Source organism: Ambystoma mexicanum, chromosome 2q (assembly GCF_040938575.1).
Source record: "Ambystoma mexicanum isolate Mex_15411 chromosome 2q, UKY_AmexF1_1, whole genome shotgun sequence".
Lineage (NCBI taxonomy): Eukaryota > Metazoa > Chordata > Amphibia > Caudata > Ambystomatidae > Ambystoma > Ambystoma mexicanum.
The window spans coordinates 153,010,935-153,036,961 of record NC_090924.1 but is presented as its reverse complement, the minus strand read 5'-3'; the positions used below and the strand labels follow the sequence as shown (position 1 = coordinate 153,036,961).

Sequence of the window (26,027 nt, the reverse complement as noted above, 5' to 3'; positions counted from 1 at the left end):
ATCGAGGGGGACTCCCTGTGCAATGGCAAAGTAAATATCTGGCAAATTAAATGTGACAAAAGTAAGTTCTTGTGAAGGGAATGCTGGCAAAGTAAAGACATACATCAGAGACAGGAAGTTATACCCGAGGACACGGAGTAAAGGGCCTTCATTAACATGTCCCTAACAGGGATAAAACTAGAAACAAAAAGGAGCTTCTTTATTCCATCTCTTGTTATATTGGGACAACAGAATGTGATATGGATTTACTGTCGCACTAAACCCACTCCTTAAAGTAGCAGGCAAACAAAGTGTATTAATCCTAGTCTGAGAGTCTTTGCCCCTCTTGGGACACCCTTTTCTATAAAGAGGTGGACAACAGAAATCCCAAACCCTAATCTTTTCATGTGCTTAGCCGCCTGGCTAGCCTAATATTCACTTAAAGGTTTTCAAGGAATGGCCAAAAAATGATCACAAATCCTGTCTTCAAAAGTCTTCCCGTCTTCAAATAAAACAAATGGGTTCATAGGGATGAAAGCCCTTCCATGCGTTACTCCCTGTCCAGCTTCCACTCTGATCTTCCTGCTTTTATAAAATGCCCTTCACCTCGTTAGGTTCATAGGTCACGTAGTCTCTTCACCTGCGGCTTCTCCCAAGGCCCATGTAGGGCAAGTTACTTTCTTGGACTTCTTTGGCCGTTATTTTACTAGCTGGCATTTATCTAGGACACTCCATGGCCTTGGCCCTTGTTTACCCTCCTCCCTACCCTAATACCAGGGGTCTGCTTCTCACCCGGCCACTTGCTCTCCATTTTAGGGTTGCTGGTGCAGAGTCTTTGACTCTGGCCTTCCAGTTACCTAGGTTTTTCTCCAGTATTCTGTAATTATGCTTGGTTGAAACTCCCCCTCTCTCCTTCTCCTCCTCCTTGGCTTCCAGCCTTCAACAGCTCTTCCCAAGCCTGCTAGGGCTGCACTGCCTCCCTTCAGGCTGCTATTCTCTTCACCTGTTTTTCTGGTACGACCTTCTGCGAGGCACTGGTTCTCTTTAACTTCCCTATTTATGCCTACTTCGAGGCAGCGGTTCCCTCCAGTTGTTCTGTTACTGTCTTCTGCCAGGCAGTAGCTCTCTCCAGCTCTCTTTAGCCCTATCCCATTTGCTTCAAGGGAGCATTCCTTTGGGTTAGGCCAGAGTGAACTTTCCCAGCCTGTGAACAATCTTTCACTGACTATTGGTTGTTCCATGTTTTAGTCAGCGAACAAGTCTGTGTTCTGTGTGACGAATTGCAGGATTTCAGCTTTTCTCCCCTGGCGAGAGCTTTTCCCTGTGGGGCTACGAAGGCGAGCCCGATATGCAATACTCTCCCTAGGGGTAGAGGCAAGCAGGACCTCCACGGGAGAGACTGCCCCCCCCCACACCCTCTCTGTGGACAAGGACTCCTGTACATGTGAGGACTCCTGTACATGTGAGGAACTCCCTAAATACAGTAACACTTCCCCATCGCCATTAACATCCCATGAAGAAAGACATGAAGAACAAATCAGCATTTGTTACAGTCAACCAAATACATCTTTGGTGTCTATGAAAGATAATTTAAAGAAAACTGGGATGAAGAAGATCATTGGAAACATACAGAGTATGAGTCCAAAAGAAAAGTAGGATTTTGATAAGATACCAGAGTAGCCCCATGACAACGTCATAAAATGGAGAGGCGGGGCCCTTGGACAAGAGAGAGGCCAAGAGTTTGAAATCAACTGGCCAAGACCCGCTGAAGGAGTTCAGGACACGCAGAGCCCAATGCGAGAAAGAGAGCCGAGTGAAGACGCCAATGCAACGTGTTGGAAAAGGGAAGAAGTGATGAACGCTGAGGTGAAGGGAGGGCCCACGAGAGGCGTCCTGATTTGGAGCAGAGGAAAAGTGATGGTGTGACCGCTAGCCGGATGCGGTGGACCGGTAGGTCCATGAATGAAGCCGATACCAAATCTGCAGAGGTGTTGCAAAGTAACGCAAGCATAGGGAGAGCGTAGAAGCAGTTCGTACCCATCCTGAAGAGGTAAGAAGCCATTCTGACAAAAGGAGAAGATCCCGGTCTATTAAGGACCCTGGTAACGTTATCCCCACACAATACAGGTAATGGGGAAAACGGGAGACTTGGGAGGGAGACCGAAGCAAGTACGAACCGTTACTGGAACGCTCATACTCGTCCCAGTCAAGATAAAGTTCTGAGAATACCGGAAGAGTGAGAATAATTTCTGGAACGCTCATCCGCATTCCAGTCACGAAGGAAGTGAGAAAGAATTTTGGAACTTTCCGAGTTGTCCCCGTCAAGATAACAAAATCAAACATTCTCACAAAATCAGACTTTGATTTAAGATGTTACTTTTAACACAATTCACATGTATGAGGACTTCTTGCGTTTCCATGTTTTCTGACCCTTTGGTTACTATTAGCAACATCTGTTACAACTATTAATTCACTATTGTGAAAACCTTTGTATGTAGCAAGTATGAAGAAGTGCCGACTCCATCCCGATAATGTGACAATGATGCCATCACTACTTTGAATTTGTATTGCCCTGGCACTTAAGGTCAGTGATTTATTCCGTTGCACCCGTCATTGGACATGTTGTCCAAGTAATGTAAAAAAAAAAAAAAAAGAAGTGCACTGTATGGTAATTTTGTGGTGTTCTGTAGAACTACAAGTTTGATAGTAGTAACATCTGTTATAACTGTTACTTTAGAATGATGAACACAGTTGCTGCATTTGTATATGTCTACTTATTTGAATTAACATACAACATGTATCAAGGAGTATTCATCCCACCTCAGGGTTTAAAAATACATTGGTTGTATTTACTCACTATACATGTTAATCCCACAGGATCGCCCACCAGCATTATAATTACCATGCTTAGGGTTCATTTTGTTTGGCCCCTTCATATCCATCATATCCTTTTGAGGCTATGTCATAATCGGAGTGACATTACATAATGGCACGCTTATTAGTTAGTGTTAAAAATACCGGCATGGGGGATCCAAGATGGCCACTGGAGAGTGAAGTCGCACGCTCACAAGCTCCCGGCCAGGCCCATGAAAGGTGGAGAAAGTTAGCGCGAGATAGCAGGCAAACGGATGAAGAGAGCCCGTAACCCTGAGGCATTAATGAAGGTGATGGGGCACAGCCGGTGAAGAGGAACAGCCTCCCAGCAGCCCAGACAACAGGAGAAGCAGGCCGTGGTCGAGGTGAAGAAAAGAGTAGTTTGTCGGAGGAGTGTAGCTGCCGGAGCGGGCGCAGAGAGGTCTCGAAGGCGGTGGGAGGCGCCCCCCCTCCCCTCCCAGCGGCACAAAAGTGCGAGGGACCATTAGCAGAGTCCTGTTCCTAACGAGGTACCCAGTGCCAGCCAGACAGAGGGAGAGACGGATCACAGGCTCCCAGACGCGAGAGCTGATAATGCGAGGTGAGAGCTCTGAGCAGACGTGCCGCAAAAGAGAAACGGCAAAGGCGTCAGAGAAGTGTTTCATTTACAATTTAACAGATCAGGGTGGAAGAGCGACCCTGATAAAACGCTCGCTCAACCCTCCATGAAGCGACCCCTTCCCTCTCAGTGAGGGATAAACACGGACTACGCACCTCGGCTCCTCTGGACATATTAACAGATAGTAAAGCAAGCAATTGTGGGCCCGAGGAGGGACCGACTCCACAGGAATCTGACGCCTGAGCTCCCACCTGCTAATGCGCAATTAAGTAACACAGCAAGGCTCCCAGCGAGAGTAAGAGTGACACAGAGGCCATTAAAGGAGCATTGGTGGTGAACTGCAGTGGCTGGGGGTATGCAACAGGAGGGGCCTATCTAACGTTGATTCAGGCAATACAGTGCAGCTAATCTACACGCAGGAGCGAGGAAACGGGCAAGCCCTTGGGGAACCGTACAGCATCGGAGCAGAATCAGATGCCTGGAAATAAGGGGAAGCAGAGCCCAGTGGCGCAGAACGGTGAAAGAAAATGCGAGGAGGGGTCAATTAGAGAGGTGCTGCCAAAGGTTCCCAGCTGAGACAGTCCCTGTCGTTCTGGGACAAGCAGAATGATGCGAGGCCCACCCTTACCCCATCTGAAGAAATGGCTCTCAGTAAGGAAGATCTGCTGACCTGCTTAAAAGGTTTGGAGGAGAGACGGACAGCATGTGTCGAGGAGCAGATGGCCAATTTAAAAAAAAGAGTTAAGAGCTCACTGAAGGAAGTCAGGGAAGAAAATCAACTCCCCCGGAAACAGTAGATCTAACTGAACAAGGCCTATTGGAAGTGGACAAGGAGGTGCGGCAGAACTCGAACTACTAGAGCAAATCGCGACCACCACGCATAACCTGGAAATTCAGGCCAAGTATCTAGGGAACAGCTCAAGACATCCAACATCAGAATTAATGGCCTAGCCAAATTCTATCTCTGATGCAGACTTGAAAACAATGGCGTAGCCGTGCTTCGCAGCACTGCTAGCAGACACAACCACAGAGGAAATCCCGATCGACCAGATACATGGAGTGGGCCCTAAGAGGAGTGGTAATGGAATCAGACCAAGGAATGTACGAGCTGCGCTGGCCTCCTATGAAGAAAAGGAGAAAATACTCAGTATTTTCTCCTTTTCTTTGTGACCACGATATTGGTTAACGGCTCACAGGTGAGCCTGTTTCAAGACTTTGCCGCCTCCACACTCCAGAAGAGAAGAGCCTTGGGGCCTGTAACGGGAACCTTAGTGGGGGAAGAAATCCCCTACAAATGGACATTGCCCTTCGGACTAACATTCTCCTGGGAAGGGAGACAACAGAGAGCCACCACGTGCACTGAAGGTCTGACGATACTGGGAATAGAGGATGGAGAACACGACTCCAGTGACCAAAGACATGGGGCGCAGCAACATAGAAACAGGCCATGGGAATGGTTGACCGCACAAGGAAAAAAATGGGCAAAATTGAAAGGCCCCCCATGGGTGAAGAAGAGGGGTTCAAAAATAATATTGATCTAACATTCTACAACATACTAGAAGTGCTTGGAAGACAGAAGAATGGGGAGGAGTGTGTTCCTGGATACCGTGCCTTGACGGATAGGAGGCGTGTGGAGGTGGGCAGGAGGGGGATGGAGGGGCAGGCTTGGGGTGCCACAAAGAAGGTGCTTAAAAATAACTGAGGGGATGGAGCTGGTAAGGGCCACATTGTAGGAGGGGAAATTGTACTGATGAGACCACTGCTAATCTTTTCACATAATGTTCAGGGCTTAAACACCCCGGTAAAGAGGAAGAAGGTGGCCACACAAATAAAAAGAAGCAGGGTTGACATAACACTATAGGAAACGCACATCAAAACAAGTGATGTCACAAACTATATATACACACCAGTTCACACAAATCCATGAGGCGAATGCCCGGGATAAAACGGCTGGGGTACTAGTAGGCATAAAGCATTCCTTTGAGGCAAAGGTAACAAACATTAGCGGACCCAAATGGGAGATTTATCTTCATGCACTTTTTGATGGAACAGAAGGTGATGACAATAGGCACCATATATGCCCCTAGCACGGGACAAGATGCTTTTTTTTTTACATCAGATCCTGGGGAAATTAGAAATCTTTGCTGAAGGGGAAATCCTCCTCACAGGGGACTTCAACATAGCATGGGATCCCGAGGGGGATAGGAGCGGCCGGGTTATGAATAAAGGACAACACCCATCTAAGGCAGTAAAGGAAAGGCTGGCAAGAATGGCTAGGAGAGATTTTTGGCATGAAAAAAAGGGGCAGGAATCTGATTACACCCGCTTCTCCCATGTCCACTGAACTTTTTCCAGAATAGACTATGTTTGGGGTACTTTGAGGTTATTAGGGACACTACCAGATATTAAGGTAGAACCGATTGTTCTATCTGACCACGCACCTATAAAGATCCATCTTCGAAGGCTCAACCCGAATAACCCACTATGGTCTTGGAGAATGGCAAGTGAATTGCTCAGGGACAATGTATTGCGAGAAGCTGTGAGGGATAAAATTACGGACTACTTTGCACTGAATGATACACAAAGGGTTCCTCTAGGCACTGTATGGGATGCCTTCAACACTGTTTTGAGGGGGGAGTTAATCTCCCTAAAAGCAGTGAGACCGAAAGAAGGACCAATTAGAAAAAGACTTGGAGGCCGAACTGGGGAAGGCCCAAAAGGAGCTAGCAGAAATTAGGAACATGGAGAATGTTAACAAGGTGAAAGAAGCCCAAAGACAACTTGGTATGCTCAGATCCACCAGGGCTGAGTGCGCACTTTTGAAACTTAAGCAGCGCTATTACATCGGGACAATAAGGCGGATAAGATGCTTGCAAGGCTGCTGAAACAACAGAAAAGGCAGCGCTATGTAGGGGGAATTAAGCAACCAGGTAGGTCCATAAATACGGACTCGGAAGGGCTAATACAGGCTTTCGAAAAATACTACAAGCAGCTATACTCGTCAGAGCGCTCAAATGAACTTAGGATAAAGGCTTTCTTAGATGGGGTGAAGTTAACCAAGATAACTGGGGAAAGCAGGGGAAAACTAGATGGGGAAATCACTGAGGATGAGGTGGAAAGGATGATAAAGAGCCTCCCTCAAAATAAGGCACCTGGCCCCGATGGCTATTTAGGGATTTTCTACAAAACGTCCTGCAACAAATTAAAACATTTCTTACCAAACTATACAACACCTTCCGGCACGGGAAAGGAGAGACTTGCACTATGACTGAAGCGAAGGTGGTGCCGTTTGAAAAACCAAATAAAGACCCCACAAGCTGTGGATCTTATAGACCCATTGAACTACTAAATACGGATGCTAAAATCTACACAGGAATTCTAGCGTAAAGTGTTAAGGGAGTACTACCTGGGGTAGTACTGGGGCAGGATCAATCGGGTTTTATCTCAGGGAGTCAAACATGGGATAACACAACAAGGATTATTCATTTTCTAGAAAAGCTATAAATAAAATCTACTCCCGACAACCCCGATTTCTCTCAATGCTGAGAAAGCTTTTGATAGGATGGAGTGGCCCTACCTGTTCCAGGTGATGGAGCAGATGGGGTTTGGTCCGGAATATATTCAAATGGTAGAGGCAAACTATAGAAACACCTCGATTACGCTGGCAGTTAATGCACATTTCTCTGAATCTGTAAGCGTAGAACCAGGAACCAAACAGGAGTGTCCTTGGTCTACATATTTATATGCCATATACCTTGAACCTCTGCTGGCTGCAATCAGACAGAACCAGAAATATTAACAGGGTCCCATTTGGGGGGGGAGGGGAGAGAAAGAGGTACACACAAAACAGCTGCATACGCGGACGATATGATACTAACGCTGATGGAACCTGTCTCTTCCATCCCAGCTCTGGTCAAAATATTGAGGGAACAAGAAGGGTTGTTGGGGCCAACGATAAACATGGGAAAGTCGGAAATGCTTGAGGTAGGCCTCCCCAGGGAGATGATCACCCTACAGAGTTGCTCACCCTTTCGGCCCGGCAGCAGGAAGCATAACACATCTAGGGATAAAATTAACCAGCAGACTCTCAACGCTGTACGAGGCTAATTACCCAGACCTAATCAAAAAGGCACAAGCAGACTTTGCCAGATGGACTCTGTTGCGTATCTCGTGGCTAGGGCGTATAAATACGGTAAAGATGGTGACCCTCCCTATTATATACGTTCCAAACTCTTCCCATAGTAGTCCCAAAGCTTTTTTTCATACAATGAATACAATAATCTCTGGATTTATCTGGCAGGGTAAACGCCTGAGGGTACCTTTGGACCTTTCGATGACTCCTGGACAGAGGTGGTATGGGCTTGCCCAACTTATACCGCTACTACGAAGCCGCTCAATTGAGAATAGTGCGGGAATGGTTCTCTGATAGCAAGGACAAAATATGGGCTTGGATGGACAGGGCGGTAGAGTGGTCTCCTTTAGCTGGTCTGTTGTGGTTACAGGGGAAAGATAAATCAAACAAAAGATGGGTGACCTCTACATCGCTGACAGAGAGGAAGCAACAAATATAATACGGACACAGGTCAGGACCTGTGTCTGTATTAAACAGGGGAAAGATAGGCCCCCTAGTGCGAGGCAGAGTAGGGTACTCCTGGCTACCTGTATATGGGACAGGTGGATAAAAAGGGGACACTTGTCAACTATTCCCTCCCCATTTACCCCTATGTTCGATAATCCCAACTTCACCCCTGGTACGTTTGGTCGGTGGAAGGAAAGAAGGTGTGTGAAAATTTGAGACATGGTGTGGGAGGGGGAAATAGCAGCTTTTAAAGATTGTAAGACACATGTAGGGCTATTGGAGGGAGATAGATACAAATACATACAACTGAGGCATTGGTTGCATCAGAGGGAGATTCGTCAGGCAGCAACCAGGAAATAAACATATAGACTTATGTTACAACGCACACGGGGGACAAACACCTGGTATCGGATATAGATACGATTCTCCAAGACTGCTCAGATAAAAAGAAATGGTCGTACCAGACAGCCTGGGGGTAGGGAGGTGGCACTTTTAGAGAAGCGGTCCCAGGTGGGTATTGGGAGGGGCTCTGGAGGAACATCCCAAAAATGACCACGTCCCTGCAGACCCGAGAGGCATGGTATAAAATGATGCTTCAATGGCATTATACCCCAAGCAAAATGTAGGACTCTGCATCTGGGGATTGCTGGGCGGATGTGGGGGAATCGGGGACTGGAAAGGGGTGAATAGATATGGTCTTGAAAAATGCCAATAAAGAATGATTTTCTTTTTTTAAATACCGGCATGTAGGACGATATTGTGCTTGCTCGGGATCACTAACAAGTAAATTACATCTCTAAGTTCCTTCTTGATGTTGTATTACATGCACGCTGTCATCACGCCGGCGGCCGCACGCGTGACAACGTTCACTCTGATGTTAGTGTGGAGCCGGACACAGGACAGGAGGTTGCTGCCTGAGCTTCTTTCCTTTATGTGTCTGGCTCCATACACCATTTAACGTCTTGAAGGTGAGTTTATGCTTGTAATCCCATAACATAACATCCCATATATTGCTCTATATAACACTAAATGTATCCTACCCTCTGTCGTTACAGGCAAGAGGATACATTATCTCAAGGTTTCCATAAATGTTGGACTTTTTTATTTGCCCATCGCCACTGCCAGGCGCTTGACGTTCGGGTACATAAATTCGAAGTAATTGGAAAACATATATTTTGGGTTATTACAACTTTTGTGAATACTATAGTACTTGTAGGTAGACTATAGATATTTTGGGGGTTTCTTTGACCTTCATCACTCTGAACAACAATTGTCTCATGAAGATAGTTTATAAAGGATTATAAAGACCTATGGGTATCTCTGCGAATATTGGACATCCAGTGTATATTTGTATTTTGTTCTTTTCACACATATATATATATATATATATATAAAGATGTAGTACATCAGCAACAGTTCTCTTATCTTCTGATAAGTTCACTTCACACAGGTAGTATAGCTCAGTGGCAATGCATGGGTTCGAAACCCGGGTCCGCGCTTAGAAACCTCTTCGGTATTAAGTGTGTTATAAATAACCAATTATAATAATAAAAATGGTTATACTTTTTTTGACTTCTTTCTTAATTGATTTTTGATCTGTAAAAATCAGTGAGTGGATGTGTATGATTTATCATGATTTATTTTGTTTAATTTTTGCACCATATAAATTTGTACAAAAAGAATTTGTACAAAAAGATAGGACTCATGCTTAAAGAACTTTTGGTACTTTTTTAAATTTTGTCTGTGAGGTATTTTCTCACTAAGAGAAGTATATATACTTCTATTCTTTCTCAAACAGAATTTTACTTAAATATTATTGAAACTGTTGTGCGCCCCCTCCAAATAATTTTTAAGATAAAAAGTGGGCAATAAATGACAGGAGGAACTTGAGTGAAAATAAAGCTAAAAGTGTTGGTACATCCTGTGAAAGGAAAGTTCTAAGAAATAATAGAATAAAAGGAAAAGAGGATAATGAGCGAAAGAAGAGAAAGCAAGCAAAGAAAACCATTGAGACCTCAGAAAATCCAATTTCTGAACTATATGACTTGATTAGTAGAATGGTTGCTATAAGCTACTTACAAATCTTATACTGAACTGAACTTGGGAAAAACCCACAAAACAGGAGAAGAGAGTCATTGGGCCTCATTCCGAGATTGGTGGTAGTCATGGCGCTATTTGCGCCATGACTGTCACCAATAACGGGTCTGGCAACGGTCTAGTTCAATGGGGACTTACCGGTGTAGTCAGACCTTTGCAGGACCGGTAAGTCCCCATTGAAAATACCATTCCCATTTGAGCCCCCATAGGGCTGAATGGGAATGGGGAGGGCGCAAATAACGGGTTCGCGCATGTCAAGCCCGTTATTTTCGCCCTGGTCCCTTTGCGGGTCCTGTCCATAACACCTGGTCAGTCCAGGCGTTAATGGAGGGTCCCGCTAAGGGACCTTGTAGTAGGGCGGTAAGGGTATCCCTTACCGCCCTACTCAGAATGATGCCCATTCTCTTGTGCTTTAGTTGTTCTAATAGTGGTAGGGTTAGTTTTCGACAAAGAACTGAATCTAATTTAGGACTTTCACTGACGACTGCCGAGCACCATAGTTAGTTTGTCACATAGGGGACACCCTTATTATAGGGAAGGGTCGGAGTTTTCACCTTTTCTTTAATAAATCACTACAGTAAAATGGCTAACAAGAGTCTGTGTTCTTCTGACCCACCACACATTGCAGTGGATTCTAGGAGAAGGAGTTGTATCTATTGAAATGGCACTGGGATACTAGTGGGGTCAGTTTATCACCCCTCTCTGGGGTGGGGGCAGCAAGCCATCAGGGATCTATCCACAACCTTCCTATGCAGGGCACATTGAGTAGTGGTCGGACCCCCCTAGAGCCTTGTGGCTTTCTTCCCACACAATTTAAGATGGGGAGTTCCATGACCACATCACAAAGGGCACCTCTGTGCACTGTGGAAAACCCAAGGGTATTCCACTATCTAGCCCCGAGGATCCTCTATTCGAGTGGCCTGGGGAGGACCATTGCTTCTAGATACCTACCCTGGGGATGGACAAGTGAGGGTGGATCACCTGGGTTGGGGGAACCTTGAGGACTAGGAACGGGATGCCCAAGGGCGAAACATGGTAACCCCCCTTTCCCCGAGATCGATCTCCCCTACGCCGCCTCTGCCTTCATGGGCTACTGTGCAGCACCACTGATCTCACACCTGCGGCCTGTTAAACTGCTGCAGGTGTAGAAGGCGGCAAGACACAGGAGGGAGCCGTGGTATGCAGAGCGAATGACCCAAGACCCAGACTCCCTTCAGCAACTGCAAGGCAAGAGAAGGAGATGTGTGGTGGAGTCCATCTCCCCATCACTGTGAAGTGTACCCGTTTTCCTGCAGAGCTGCTGTCTCAAGGGCAGGAGAAAACCCCTTGGAGACAGGGAAGCCGCCTCAGAGCCAGTGAAGCACACTGGAGGCTTCCACAGCCCAGCCACTGAGTCTCAGTGTCGGAAACCCGGCTCCAAGGGAACCGCAAGTGAAACGCCCATTGTTGAATGCAACTTTTTATCGTAAGACAAACGCATGTAAAGCGAAGTCAAGGAAACCCCATTGTTGAATGTAACGTTGAATTGTAAACCTACCACAAGGAACAAGTTACTTACCTGTAACTGTTGTTCTCCAGCATGGGTCTGGCATGGATTCACATGCTCATGAATATTCCCTGTCGTCAGGCCGGGAATCCTCGGTATAGAAAAAATCAGTATCAGTTTTGTTTCTGATCTGTCCTTCTCAGTAGTAACCAATCACTGGTCTCTGGGTCATACTGCCCCCAGCCAATGACTGCCCTCTCCCTAAGCCCCACCCCTGGCTGCCATCCTCAGATTTGGTAGCACGCCAAGTGGCAGTATGACCAAGTGAAGAGCCGCAGAGGGGTAGGCGGGAGGGTTCGCATGTGAATCCATGCCAGACCCATGCTGGAGAACAAAAGTTACAGGTAAGTAACTTGTTCCTTCTCCAGCATGGGGTCTGGCATGGATTCACATGCTCATGAATATAAGAATACATAGCAATATACACATGCACAACCACGGGAGGTGGCAAAAGGCTCAATATCAAGCAATACAACAACTCAACATTAAGCAACTTTTACCTCCTCACCAGGCTCACCTTAGGCGAACAGGTTGCGCAGCACTGCCTGGCCGACTCTGGACTCCCGGTCGACACAGTAGAACCTCGTGAAGGTGTGCGTCGACCTCCATGTAGCAGCCCTGCAGATGTCGAGCAGGGGCACACCAGACATGAAGGCCGTAGTAGCAGCGATCGCTCTGGTCGAATGGGCTCTTGGACGGCTGGGCAGCGGTCGGTTTGCCAACCGGTGACAGTGCATGATGCAGCCGGAGAGCCATCTGGAAATGGAAGTCTTCGATAGAGCCTTCCCTTGATTCACAGGTCCAAAGTTCACAAACAGCTGTGATGTCTTCCGGAAACTCTTCGTGCGGTCCACCTAGAACTTCAGCGCTCTAGCTACATCTAGCGAGTGCAGAGTCCTCTCAGCCGGCGACGAAGGCGACGGGAAGAAAACTGGCAACACCAAGGACTCGTTGAGGTGTAAGTCCGATGGCACCTTGGGCATGAAGGAGGGGTACATCCTCAGCACCACCCTCGTGTCATGAAAAGTCAAGTATGGAGGCTTGCAAGAAAGGGCCTAGATCTCTCCCACTCGTCGTGCAGAGGTGATGGCCACGAGGAATACTGTCTTCCACAACAGAAACTTCAACGGCACTGAATGCATAGGCTCGAATGGGGCCCCCCCATGAGCCTAGTTAGTACCACGTTGAGCTCCCACGCCGGGGCAGGGGCCTTCACCGGCGGGAATGATCGGAACAGTCCTTTCATAAATTCCTTCACCAGACGATGAGACCACAAATACGCCCTTCCTGTAGTTCTGGTGTAACGCGAGACGGCAGCCAGATGTACCTTGATGGAAGCGTGAGATAGGCCAGCCTTGGCCAAAGACAGTATGTACGGCAATACTTGATGGGCCGTAATCCGCAGAGGGTTAATCTTCTGTGCCCGGCACCAGACAGAGAACCTCTTCCATTTGTGTCCGAAGCACTTGAGAGTTGAGAATGCCCTGGCCTTTGCAAGAACCTCTCTGCAGTCGGCCGGGATGTCGTATCCTCCAACTCTAGTGCTGCAGGAGCCAGGCCTGCAAGTTCAGAGACTCTGGTTTGTGATGAAGAATGGCGCCTCCTTCTCTGGAGAGAAGATCCGCGTCCGTCGGCAGCTTGACTGGTGTGGACGCTGACAAGTCCAGAAGGTCCGGGAACCAGATCTGCCTCGGCCACGCCAGTGCGATGAGGATCATCCTGCACCGGGACCTCTTGAGCTGGTTGACGAGCCGGAGTAGCAACGGCGGGAATGCATAAAGGAACAGGCCGTCCCAGGGGAACGAGAAAGCATCGCCCATGCTCCTCTGTTGGGGAAACCTGCTGGCGAACCTCCGACACTTGGAGTTCGCCGCCGTCGCGAAGAGATCGATCTGGGGTTCGCCCCATCGTCGGAAGTGTCGGTCCACTTGATCCTGGCGCAGTTCCCACTCGTGGCACTGCTGAGTGAGTCGGCGATGGTGTTTTTTATCCCTGCTGGTTCCGCCCTGCTTCCGAATGTAAAACATTGTGGTGGTGTTGTCGGTGAACCACCTTGCCCTCGAGGGATGGAAGGAAGGACCTGAGGGCCCAGAACACTGCTCGGAGCTCCAAGATGTTGATGTGGAGAGTCTTCTCCTCCGAGCACCAAAGGCCTCTCGCGTGGAGACCCCCCGGTGTGCGCTCCCCAACCTTCCAGGGAGGCATCCGTCATCACCATCACCTGGTGGGCCGGGGCTAGGAAGCCTGTTCCCGCTGTCAGATGAGCGCGGACACCCCACCATTGTATCGCCTGACTGAACGTTTCGTCGAGTGAGATCCTGTCCTCGAAGCTGCCCGTCGTCTGGATCCAGTGGGCGTCGAGGAATTCATGCAAGGGCCGCATCCAAAGTCTGCAATGGGGCACCAGATAAATGCAGGAGGACATCATTCCGAGGAGGGAGTTGATAGACCTCACTCTGGCCACGTCCGAATAAGGATGTGGAAGTAAGCATCATCCAAGTCCAACGAAAACAGGAAATCGCCCTCCTCCAGCTGTCCCAGCACGTGCTGGAGGGTGACCATCTGGAACTTCTGTGCCTTGATGTATTTGTTTAGTCGTCGCAGGTCCAGGATGGGACGCCATCCTCCTGTCTTCTTCTTCACGAGGAAGTATCTTGAGTAAACTCCGGATCCCCGAAGCCTCTTCGAGACGAGCTCGATGGCACCTTTCCTGAGCATCGCCCGTACTTCCAACAGCAGTTGAGGGACGTGATTTTCCTTCCTGGCCACGGGAGGAATGCGGGGGCACCTCTTCTGGAACTCGAGGGCGTGCCCCAGGGCCAGGGCATCCAGCACCCAACGGTCGGTGGAGATGGACTCCCACACGCTGACGAACTTCGTCAGCCAGCCTCCCACCGGGGTGCTTCGGCGGGGGCCCGACCCGACGGACGGTTAAATCTTGCTTTGAGGCCGCTTTGCCTCCTCGACCACCTTGGCGACGACGGCGGGATCCACCCGACTTGCCGCGTCCCCTGTAGGCCTCCTGCGACGAAGACCTTGCCGCTTGACGGTAAGTAGAGGAGCTGCTGCCGGCTCCCTTGTAGGCACCCTGTCTGCCTCCGAAGCTCCGAAAATACGGCCGTCGCTGTTGGAGCACACCCAGTGCACGGGCCGTCTCCGTGTTCGTCTTGATCACCTGAAGGGATTCATCAACCGCCTTGCCAAAAAGGTTGTTCCCATCGAAGGGCATGTCCAAAACCTTGGTCTGAACGACCTGGCGGAAATCCGTCGCCCTGAGCCATCCTCGTCGTCTCAAGCAAACGCCGTTGCCCAACTGACAGGAACCGGTGTCGGCGATGTCCGTAGCCACCGTAATGGTGTGGTCCGAGGCAATCTCACCTTCCTGCAAGATTTCCAGGGCCTCAGCCCTCTTGGCATCCGGGAGGAAGTCCAACAGCGGGGCGATCTTGAACCACAACTCCCTGTCGTAGCGGGCTACGATGGCCAGGGCGTTGGCCGCCTTGATGGTCGTCGCTGCAGATGAGATGACCCGTCGTCCCATCGCATCCAGTTTCCTACCCTCGCCGTCTGGAGGGGAGGTTGAAGTCGAGGCCGATGCCCCCCCCCGCTTTCTTCTTGGCCGCCGCCGAAACAACTGAGTCCGGGGTAGGTTGCGCCCTAAGGCACAAGGGGGCAGTGTCGGGGACCCGGTACTTCTTCTCGTACCGGTCCCTCTTGGCAGGAGCCGTGGCAGGGTTCTTGAGGAGGGCGAGCCCCTCATCCCAGATGTCATCAAGAAGTGGTACGGCGAGGACTGTCTTCCTTTTAGCCTCGCTCCGCTGGTAAAGGAACCCCCTCCTTTTTTTCCTCGGGGCAGAGCTGGAAGAGCTCTGATGCACTGGAGATCATTGCATGGAAGGATCCAATCTCGTCGGCCGGGGACACCCGGGCAGGGGGCGACGGGGGACACGTCCCGTCGTCGCATCCGTCGTCATCCGTACCCGTCGTAGTCGTGTCCATGCCTGTATCATCCCCATGGGTAGTGGACCGGGGGGAAGGCAGAGAAGGCCGCAGAGGCGGGAGAGGAGGCCTAGGATGCGTCGTCCTCCTCTTAAGCGGTGGGCTCCCGAAGGTCCTGGCTCCGGATCCTCCGTCGGGTCTGGCTCAGGCTCCTCCATCGGGGGAAGGGGCAACCTAGTCCTCATCTCCGAGCATAAGGGCTGGATGGCCGACAAAATGGCCGCCAAGGTGTCCTGCGGCACCGGAAACGACGGGAGCGAGGGCTCTTGAGGAGCCTCGTCTGCGTCGTCGCCCTCGTTGGGATCCCTCCCGATGGGCTGGGTCTCCTCCACGACTTAGATGAGCTCCTCTTCAGAGGTCGTGTCCGTATCCACGATGGCCACCACCCCCTCACCCCCCCTTTCCAACGAGGACTTCGTGGGGGTCTTCTCGATGGGCCTGAAAGATGACTCCCTCCGCGGTGGCAGGGGGACTCTGGTACCTGAGGGCGCCTCCACTGGTGTAGCCTCCACAGGCTGAGCCAGGGCCGCGGCGACATCCTCAATCGAGGTCCTAGCAGGGTGAATCATGGCCAACGTCACCTTCTGTGCGCCTGGGGCCTTCACCTTCAGGGGAGGGTCTGAGCCTCGCTCCCCTTCTGCCGGAGTCTTCGAGATCGACCGGGGCCTCTCCAGAAGCTTCACCGGGTTCTCGGACTTCCTCTTACCCGAGCCAGAGCGTTGGCTCGTGGTCGATGGCGCCGGGGAGGGTGCGCCCTGCCTGGCAGCCAAGGAGCCCAACCGTTCAGCGCTCCCGGTGCCCGCGGACTCGCGGTGCTTAGCCTTTTGTTGGGCCCCCGTCACCGGAGCACCCTCACAGGACTTAGAAGACCGCTCGGACTTACTTCTTCTTCTCACCTGGCGGGCTCTTACCTTCCAGCCAGTTGGCGAGACGGAGGTGGCGATCCTTCATGGTCCGCTCCGACATGTTTCCACAAAACGCGCAGTCCTTTTCCTTGTGCGTCTTGTCCTCATGGAGACAGTAGAGGCAAAACGAATGCTCGTCCTCCTTGAAAACGTTCTGAAGCTGGCATCCAGGGCAGGTCCTGAATAGCTTCCCGGGCGTCAAGCTCCCTTTCTCCTGGGCCATGTCCGGGGTAAGCCTTGGAAATTCTGGAATTCTCCAAAAGCGTAACTCGACGAAATCTTCACCCTTGAGGGGTGTAGAAAACTCCGAAACGGATCCCCGTTGATCGGAAGTAGCAACGGTGTAGCTTGAGGCTCTTTTAACCGAAAAAATGAGAAAATCTCCTGAAAAAAAGCGCGAAAACGCAGCAAAAGCTCGAGAGCTAAGCACGAGGACTCCCAACACTTGAACGTGCGGTAAAAATCTGAGGATGGCTGCCAGGGGTGGGGCATAGGGAGAGGGCAGTCATTGGCTGGGGGCAGTATGACCCAGAGACCAGTGATTGGTTACTACTGAGAAAGACAGATCAGAAACGAAACTTGATACTGATTTTTTCTATACCGAGGATTCCCGGCCTGATGACGGGGAATATTCATGAGCATGTGAATCCATGCCAGACCCCATGCTGGAGAAATGAAAGATCTTACAAGTAACTGAAGTGTTGAAATGGTCACGTGCCGAGTGAAAGAATCGGAACGGTTTCAAAAGTCTTCAGCAAAGGAAAAAGGTACATGTGCATTTCTGCGATTGCCCGCGTGTGAAAGAAAGTAAAGTAACAATGTGGTCGAAGGAAAATGAAAGTTGTTAAAGACGCAGAAGTGTTGAATGAATGTTGAACTGAAAGAAAATGTGCTTCTATCTGTGTGCGATGTAAAGCATGGGAAGAAAGTAATTAAACGTGAAAAGAAGAAAGTACAAGACCAAGAAATAACATAGTATGAAAAGTATCTTTCCCTGGTGAAAGGCATTATGGGAATAGTAGTGTATTGAACTGAGAAACATAACAGAAAGAAGCAAGGAATTCTGGAACTGGTAGTTTTGTGGCTGAGAAGGGCTGGGGCAAGTGAAACACGGAAGAATAAAACAAGCTAACCATAGGAAAGGCAAAACCAGAGAGCAAAGTGAGTAAGTGCTACAGCTGCACACAGGAGCTGAGACTTAGGGAAGGGAACCCAAGCCTAAAGGGTGTTCAGAACATTTCGGAGAAAATACTGCTTTCTGAGTTGAGGCAAGGGAAGTCTAAGAAAGCAGACTGACATTTGTTTGTTAGGTGCATTTGAAGAAAAAAAAGCCAAGCAGGAAGAGTTGAATTAAGAAGAATCACGAGAACTGTGAAACACTAATGTATTGTGACATTTGTGTGGAGAGAATCCTAAGAACTGTAAGAGGCAAAAGGTACATCCTAAGCAGAAGAACCTGGTTTGTTAAAAGACAGAAGGGAACCCTGCTGAGAGCCATAACAAGAATTGTGCAAGAAACTTTTTTCTTTTTTTACTATAACAATTCTTTTGATTTTGATAAACAATCGGCAAACATATACCATTGCATGTTTTTTTTAAACAATACAGTTAACAACATACTTGGCACAGAGGTTAAGGTGGTAGCTAAGATAAGTAGATAAGTCAGTCCAAATAGGGGCGAGCCTTACCAAGACGCTTTTAGCGCCCCATATCTCACGTGTTAGCCATTGGTGTCTTGCGGTTTCTAGCACAAAAGTCATGGTGGTTGATTAGGACATATTTGCTCCGGCCTTGTTTAAGCAGGCCTGTCGGCTAGGGGAGGGCAGCCCAGGTTAGTCTAGTTTCATGGTTCACCCCCATTTCCTTCCACTTGCCCCACACTTTCTGGAACTTCTGAGGACAACCTCTAGAGTTGTGTATCTGCCTCTCCAGAGCCATACACCTCGCCATTTCAGTAGACCATTGTCCCAGACGTGTGTGGAACGGTGAACCTCATAGTGCATTAAGCCTTTTAGCTAGCTCCAGTGAGGTTGATATTAGTATTTGTTCATATTTAGTGAACCCTGCCTCCCCCCATATACCCAATTATGCCAGCTTGGGTTTGTTCAGATTTGGGAGCCTAGGATCCTAGATAATGTATTCAGACATTTTTCCCAGAATACCTGTATCCAAAAGCATTCCCACCATGTGTGAAAAAAGGTGCCTCCTTCCATCCCACATCTGGGGCACACCGCTGGGAACACTGCTGCCCTCCCCTTTGGTCCGCTTATGTCGCTGGGTGCGTATATTTGGAGGCAGGGCTCTAACAAGCGTCCTCGCTCGTGCTGGGGCACACCTCTGCATGGCCGTTGTCTCGTATTGTGCAGTGCAGGGAGGCGTGGGGGGTGTTGAGCCACCGTGTAGTGTGGCAGTTCACTCCATATCCAGATCCCCACGTAGAGAAGTGTGGCCCAGGATGGTGCCGTTTGCCATGCTGGGTTGAGACAGGGGTCTATTTTCGGGGTTCAGGGTCTCAACTTTCAGCAATATTGGAACGGTGGTAGCCTCCCTCATCCGCCATCCAGAAATGCGGGAGTCCATGATCAACTCATTGGGGAACCAGGATATAACAGTCAGGATTTAGGCAGCCGCTTCGGAGTGAGAGAAGCTCACGTCCACATCAGCTTGCTACGCAACAGCGCCCCGCAAGAAACATTGATGAACTGTGTAAAAAGAGGCCTACACTTGGGGAAAGGAATGAGGAGAGGCCTGGTCAGAACTGTGTATTTTTGTTTGGAACCAGAAGAGTTGAGTTTGGGGAAATTAACCCCAAGAGACCCAAGGACATTGTGAACTTTGTTGATTTGCTGCAAGACCCCTGCGTGGAAGGTTCGAAGGGCTCCCCTTTTGAAATGAACTATTTTGCAGTGGCAGAACTACACATATTGGTAAGACTACCTGAAACCAGCTGTGGTTTACACTTTTTCTTAAACCACTATTTTTCTTTAAGACGACTTCTTATCACATTTTGTCAAAGAGTGAGGCAACAATAGGTTTAGAGACAGACAAATGTTGGACTTTCAGACATCGACAGCCCTTAGAAACATCAGTTGAGGGAACAATACCATTAGAGTTCGGGCCAGTTAGGCATACCACCAACCCAACAAAACGTATGCAGGTTTTCAAATGTTTACCTTTGAGCCGGTGTCTCTCTTGATACCATGCCTATCTCACAGCACTAAACGTATGCCCATTTTACATGCCTATTCCACAGAACTAACAGCGTGGACTGTGTACAAAATGTGTGTCTCGAATAACTGTAAATACAGATTTTAATTAATCAGACCGCTGCCACATTCAACTGACATTTGTACAATCCGGCGCCATTGCTCCTTACCACCAGGACTCTCCTGGGCTCCTTATAGCGAATGGTAATGGTTGAACCATCAGGCTGGACCAGCAGTACTGGATATGTTCTGTGATAGATCGGTTTTCCACAGCGCACAATGGAGGTCCTGTTTGAGTTGTGCTGGCAGGGAGAGCTATGAAGACTGCAGGTGACAGGGAGGAAACTCTTCATGACCAGCTGCTGCAAGAACCTGGAATGAAAATACGAAAATAGACTTCAGATCATGAGCTCAAACAAGGTAAATGTAAAAAGCTCTGGGGGAAATATTAATATAGAATTAATTGGTAGCAATGATTACTGCCCGTTTTGTATTATTATTAATGTTTGCCTGGCATTAGATTCCCGCAACCAAGTGCTCCTTGTGTGTTCCATTGCACTCTCATCTATAATTTATCCTTGGTTAAGAAGCACAAATGGGTGGCGAGTTGTTTCTGAAGACTATTCAGTTTAGTTGCTTAAATAGGTCTACTGTGCTTGTGGTACGTACTGCAAACAAATAGTCACCTGAGATGGAACTGGTTAAGTGGGGATGGGCAGGGTGAAGGAATGCAAGTGTTTCAGCATAGGTTGATTTTGAATTAGTGGGGAGATGTATCTAATATACTGTGGTGCGGGCCCAGAGAGCCTTGTAGATAGAGGGCAGTGGTCCGATGGCAATACAACTTACACTGGAAGCCTCTGGTGAACTCCTGAAAACATGCAGAATGTCAGAATTAACTTAGAACTGCAGAATTAGAATACCTGGGTTCTGTGGCGAGTCAGAAGGATATGGACTCTCTCAGGACAAGGTGTCTGATATTTTATTAAAGTAAAATTATGAAGCCTAACATTGCCCATCACTATGGGTGATCTGTACCTATGTTACTAAGGTGCTCGTCAGTCAGTCGTGAATGTCCAAAGAAATAAGTCAGCTGTCCAAAACTACCCTTACTGATTACAACTCTGAAAACTAACTTGGGTCAGGAGAATGACTCCCTTCTCCGGAGGGTAATTCTAGTATCAGTCTTTAATAAACAATCTAGAAATAGTCTTTCGAGACTTCTTGGATCAGTCTCTTTAGTTCTTCAAATGGGTGGAGCGTTTTCTCCTCTTTGGGAACGCCTTTTGGGGTCTCTTATTAAATCTATATTCTTGGCTGTTGATCTCAGTGTAACCTTGGAAGATAAATATTGCTCGGGTGGGCTTTCCTCATGAGTAATGACAGTTCAGCTTGTTTTGGTCTACTTGACTTTGTATGTTTCTCCCTCGCCTAGTTCCTCTAAACTCTGGCACATGTCTTCCTTTCTCTTTAGTTTATTTTATTGTGCATTTGGTTAACATGATAAAACCTTAAACACAAATTAATCACAATATATTAAATTCCAATAATCACAAATCACACAATCACAATTATCAAGAATAACAAAATTATAAAGCATAGTTGATATATACCACATGATCTTATAATGGCCAATTCATTAAAACGGTACCAACACATTTGGTCCAATTAATAATCTGTATACAAACCTGCACGTCCTATTATTCAGAGTACCCTAGTCAAGTGAATAATCCCTGAAGTAGACTACTCATGACCCAACAAGAATTTAAACAGCATCCTGCCGGACATAGATGGCTGCACTAGTGATGACCTTTGAGTTAGCTCCATAATTTATCTTCCTGTACATTTTCAGACTTTGTAACAAATGTAATATAGGCCTTATGGTGCTGTGCTGGTAATGCATCACACTGCATCAGTACATGGCGGCTGGTTTCCACATGTTACACAGTCGATGTGCTCTTTCTTCATATGGAACACCTCCCCAACACCCTGTATATTAATTTGTTGGAAGGATATTTAATTGGAGGTAAATAACAAATTCCCTTATTTTATACCAACAAGGCTTAAGCAAAGAGGAGCCTGGGCCATCGATGACAAAACCCTGCTGGGTATATCCATAACAACACCTTTTCGGATTACATTTTTGGATAGAATCATCTCTATCCTAAACCCAAGTGGTCGTCTTAAATTGATTTATATAATCCGGCATGTCAGGTAACGTAGATAATGGGTGAGGGAGAATGGCCAGGTCGACTGCTTGCCAGGTTGATTCGCCGAGAATTCGGAGCCCCCAACATACTAGCGATAGAGAGACTAGATGGAACACTAGCCACGTCCCCTCAGGATATCAACTCCGAATTCCTATCATTCTACACCTCCTTATACTCTAAAGTTGATGGCCCCCAGACATCTGAAATCGGCTCCTATTTAGAAAGCCTCCCACTCTCGGTCCTCTCCACTGACGCTAGCATCTCCCTTGAAAGGCCGTTTACACCAGAGGTGCTCACTGAAGCTATTGAATCATTGGCATCGGGTAAGGCCCCCGGCCCAGATGGTCTCCCCATCGACCTATATAAACGATTCAAAACGCTCCTAGTCCCACACCTGTTGGCCCTATGGGAGGAGGCTTGTGAGGTAGGCATACTCCCGCCCTCGCTCCGTGAGGCAATGAGAACGGTCCTTCTAAAATCGGGAAAAAACCCCACCCAATGCGGCTCATACCGCCCCCTTTCACTAATCAACAGTGACGTCAAGATATTCGCCAAAGTACTAGCTGTCCGACTGGCCTCATTTATGCCCCACATCATCCATCCTGATCAGGCTGGGTTTGTCCCGGGCAGATCCACTTCCCTAAACCTGAGAAGACTCTTTAACGTGATCAGCAGGATTGATCTGGAGGTACAGGCGGTGGCAGCCACCCTAGATATGCAGAAGGCATTCGACTCGGTGTCTTGGGAATACCTCTGACGACTCCTTAAGAAATGCAACTTTGACCCCAACTTCCGCACCTGGGTGCGGCTGCTTTATACTGACCCTTCGGCCAAGGTCTGCACAGAAGATAGATGTTCCTCCCTCTTTCTGATAGCCAGGGGAACACGGCAGGGCTGTCCTTTCTCCCCGCTGATATTCGCCATAGCCACGGAACCCTTCGCCGATATGATGCGCCAATCACACTCCCATAGAGGCTTGCGCACTGCAAGTAAAACCGATATTGTGTCCCTGTACGCTGACGATGCCCTCCTCTATATTCGCTGCCCGGAAGCCAACCTTGCCCCCATTTTAGAGGACGTGGTCCGCTTCGGACACATGTCTAGACTAAGAGTGAATTGCTCTAAATCCGTTCTGTTCCCACTCACGGACCCCACATTACCCCCTCCGAACTATGTGGGTTCACGTGGTCCCAATCCAACATTACTTACTTGGGGGTGGTGGTTTCCCAGCATACAACAAAGCTACATGAAGAGAACTATCGGAGCTACCTCACACACTTAGCCACTAAAACTGAGAGTTTGAATAGACTCCCTATCTCCTTGGCGGGTCGGATAGGCATACTTAAAATGATGGTACTGCCCCCAACTACTTTACCGATTTACAAATCTTGCCCTATGGCCAGGTGATGAATTCTTCCGGTCACTGCACCGCATAACCAATACCTTCCTATGGCACTCCGGTGCAGTCCGACTCAAGTTGACAACACTGACCACCCTAAGGAACGGGGCGGATTTGGGGCTCCTGACTTTGCCAGATTTTGGCTGGTTGCCCATGCACAATTCGCCTCGTACTGGTTTAACACCACTGAACCCCACCCCCCCCCCCAACACGTCCGCCTAGAGAAACGGTTGGTCAGTGATCGAGAACTTGGGTCCCTTATTCTTAAACCTGTTCCGGCTGACCTGGATTCTGCTGATCCTGTTACTAGCACATCCTTAGCTCTCACTAAGATCTGGAAGCTAGTTGGAACACCACATCCCTTCCACGGGGACCTCCCGCTCTGGAACTTCTTCCCCGATGTTCCAAATATACCACAATCCATGGTGTCCCGTTGGGCTGAAGCAGGCTTCTTGGCACTCCGGGATATCTTTGAACAGGGCAACTTCCTCGAATGGGCACACCTCCCAATTCCCCTTAAGCGAGGCCTTCAGCTTGGCTGCAATATTCCTCCCTCCGGAAAAATCTCAAAGCCAGATACCCCAACTTCCCTGCAATAGCACCAGACGAGACCATAATTGAAGAGTTGTGCTCCTTTGACTCCTTTAGAGGAAAGGTATCAAGGCTTTATACCCTATTGCAAACTAAGGCTACCCCCTCTTTCAGTAAGCTAAGACATGGGTGGGAGGAGGACCTTGGAGTTGAGATCACTGATGAACGCTGGTCCCAGATGTGTGCTCGCACTCACAACGTATCATACAACTCCTCGTTCATATTAATACAATTTAAAGTGTTGCACAGATACCATCAGACCCCAGACAGATTACACCATATGTATAGCGAAGCAAACTCCCTTCCAGTTGCCTTAGATGCGGTGCGGATCATGTCCCTTACATTCATATGATCTGGAGCTGCCCGCGGCTCACACAATATTGGTCCGAAATATGCACCACATTGTCCGCCTTACTGGATTATACCATTGATCCATCCCCAATGCGATGCCTCTTCCACGACTTACCCCGACTGGGTCGGGACTCCAAAAAGCTGGCAGGACTCTGCATGTTATTAGCTGTATGCTGCATCTTGATGAACTGGCACCGACCTGGCACACCTACGTATGCACAATGGATCAGAACAGTCACATGGGCACACGACAACGAGGCCGCCTGGGGAGCAATGCAACATCCGCACTCAAGGCTGAGAGACATTTGGCATAGGTTTCGCAGGTATATGTCCGCCACTGACCCAAGCTCGGACACTGCATCCTCTACCCCTGCCATTTCTCCACACAATTGTCATCCCTTGAATAGTGAACCTTCAGCTTCCTACCCATACACTTACCTAGTTCCCGGACCATCTCGATGTACCCGAAAATTCAGCACTTTACTATGAAACATGTATTGTTGTAATGGTATGTTCTATTGTTATGCGGTGAGCATCACTGTTTTGTTTGTCATCAAGTCAAATAAATAAACTTTTAAAAACATGATAACGTAGATAATGGAAAATGAATGTTTTCACAGTGGCAATAAACAGAGTTTTTCAATAATCGAAGAAAATAATTTGCAGATTCCATTCATAATCTTACGGCCACAAGGCCCATGAGCTTATCATCATCTGGCAATCTGAGCAATAAGGCACAGTAAAGCTTGCATCTCTTTAATAGCCAGTGAGCACGTAATGAACTTACTCCCAGTTCACATGGCAAGACTTCTACCAGCATTGCTTTGGGTACTTTTAATATAGATCTTAGTATCTTCCCCTCAAACCTAGCCACCCAACCCACATGCACCTCTGATAATAGTTCAAGCCCAAAAAGGTCAGAGCGGGGATTGTCATTGTTTAATATATTTTTATCAAACCCTAACATGTTATTACCTCCCGAGGCTGCCACAAAACGTTTTATCAGTTGCCATTTCTTAAGTGTGCGTACAGAAATGTAATCACCATAGTGTGAGCAGGTTGGAAAGGAACAAACAGAAAATCCCAAATAGATATAACAATCTACCACTTCCAACTTAACATGCTGCCATACGAATGGTTCTTTAGGTCTTGCCTTGCTACCCAAGATCATAACTGTTTTTTTGATGAATTTATGGGGAGATTACTCGTACTAGCATGTACGCCAAAGGCATTGATGGCACGCTGAAGGCCAATTGCTGTCTGATCCATTAGGATTGTATTGTCGGTAACATCAGCCAAGGTATTGGGTCACTGTCAATGCGCGGGGGAAATTTCTCACACCAACCGAATGTGTGTCTAAATCAGAGGTATAGCGATTGTTCTCGCACCCCTGTTTTAAGCCAATGTTAGTTTTGATTTCGCGAGACAATGTGCCCTCCTCAGCCAGCCATATGGAAACCACTGTATCACTGTAGAGAGCCCTAATAAAAGGTAATAGAACAGGGTCAAGGCCCCACTGGGATAGTTTGTGCCAGAGCATTGACCGAGAAACTGTATCAAAGACTTCTGATAAGTCTACAAAACATAGATAGATAGATATTACGCTTCTGAGCAGTTGTATCAGCGAGCAGGTACTGTATAGCACAAATATTTATTGTGCTATGGGCCTTGCGGAAGCCAGTTTGACTTCTAT

General features: G+C 48.2%; 1 protein-coding gene across 2 annotated transcripts in view; it reads right to left on the bottom strand.

The window, feature by feature from the left end:
• MRPL55 (mitochondrial ribosomal protein L55) overlaps positions 1-26,027 on the bottom strand; it is a 204,239-nt gene that overhangs the window by 93,673 nt on the left and 84,539 nt on the right. For both annotated transcript variants that reach the window (XM_069647074.1, XM_069647073.1), the window contains exon 3: positions 19,954-20,155. In XM_069647074.1, coding sequence (XP_069503175.1) covers positions 19,954-20,155 — 202 coding nt within the window. The remainder of the gene's footprint in view (positions 1-19,953; positions 20,156-26,027) is intronic.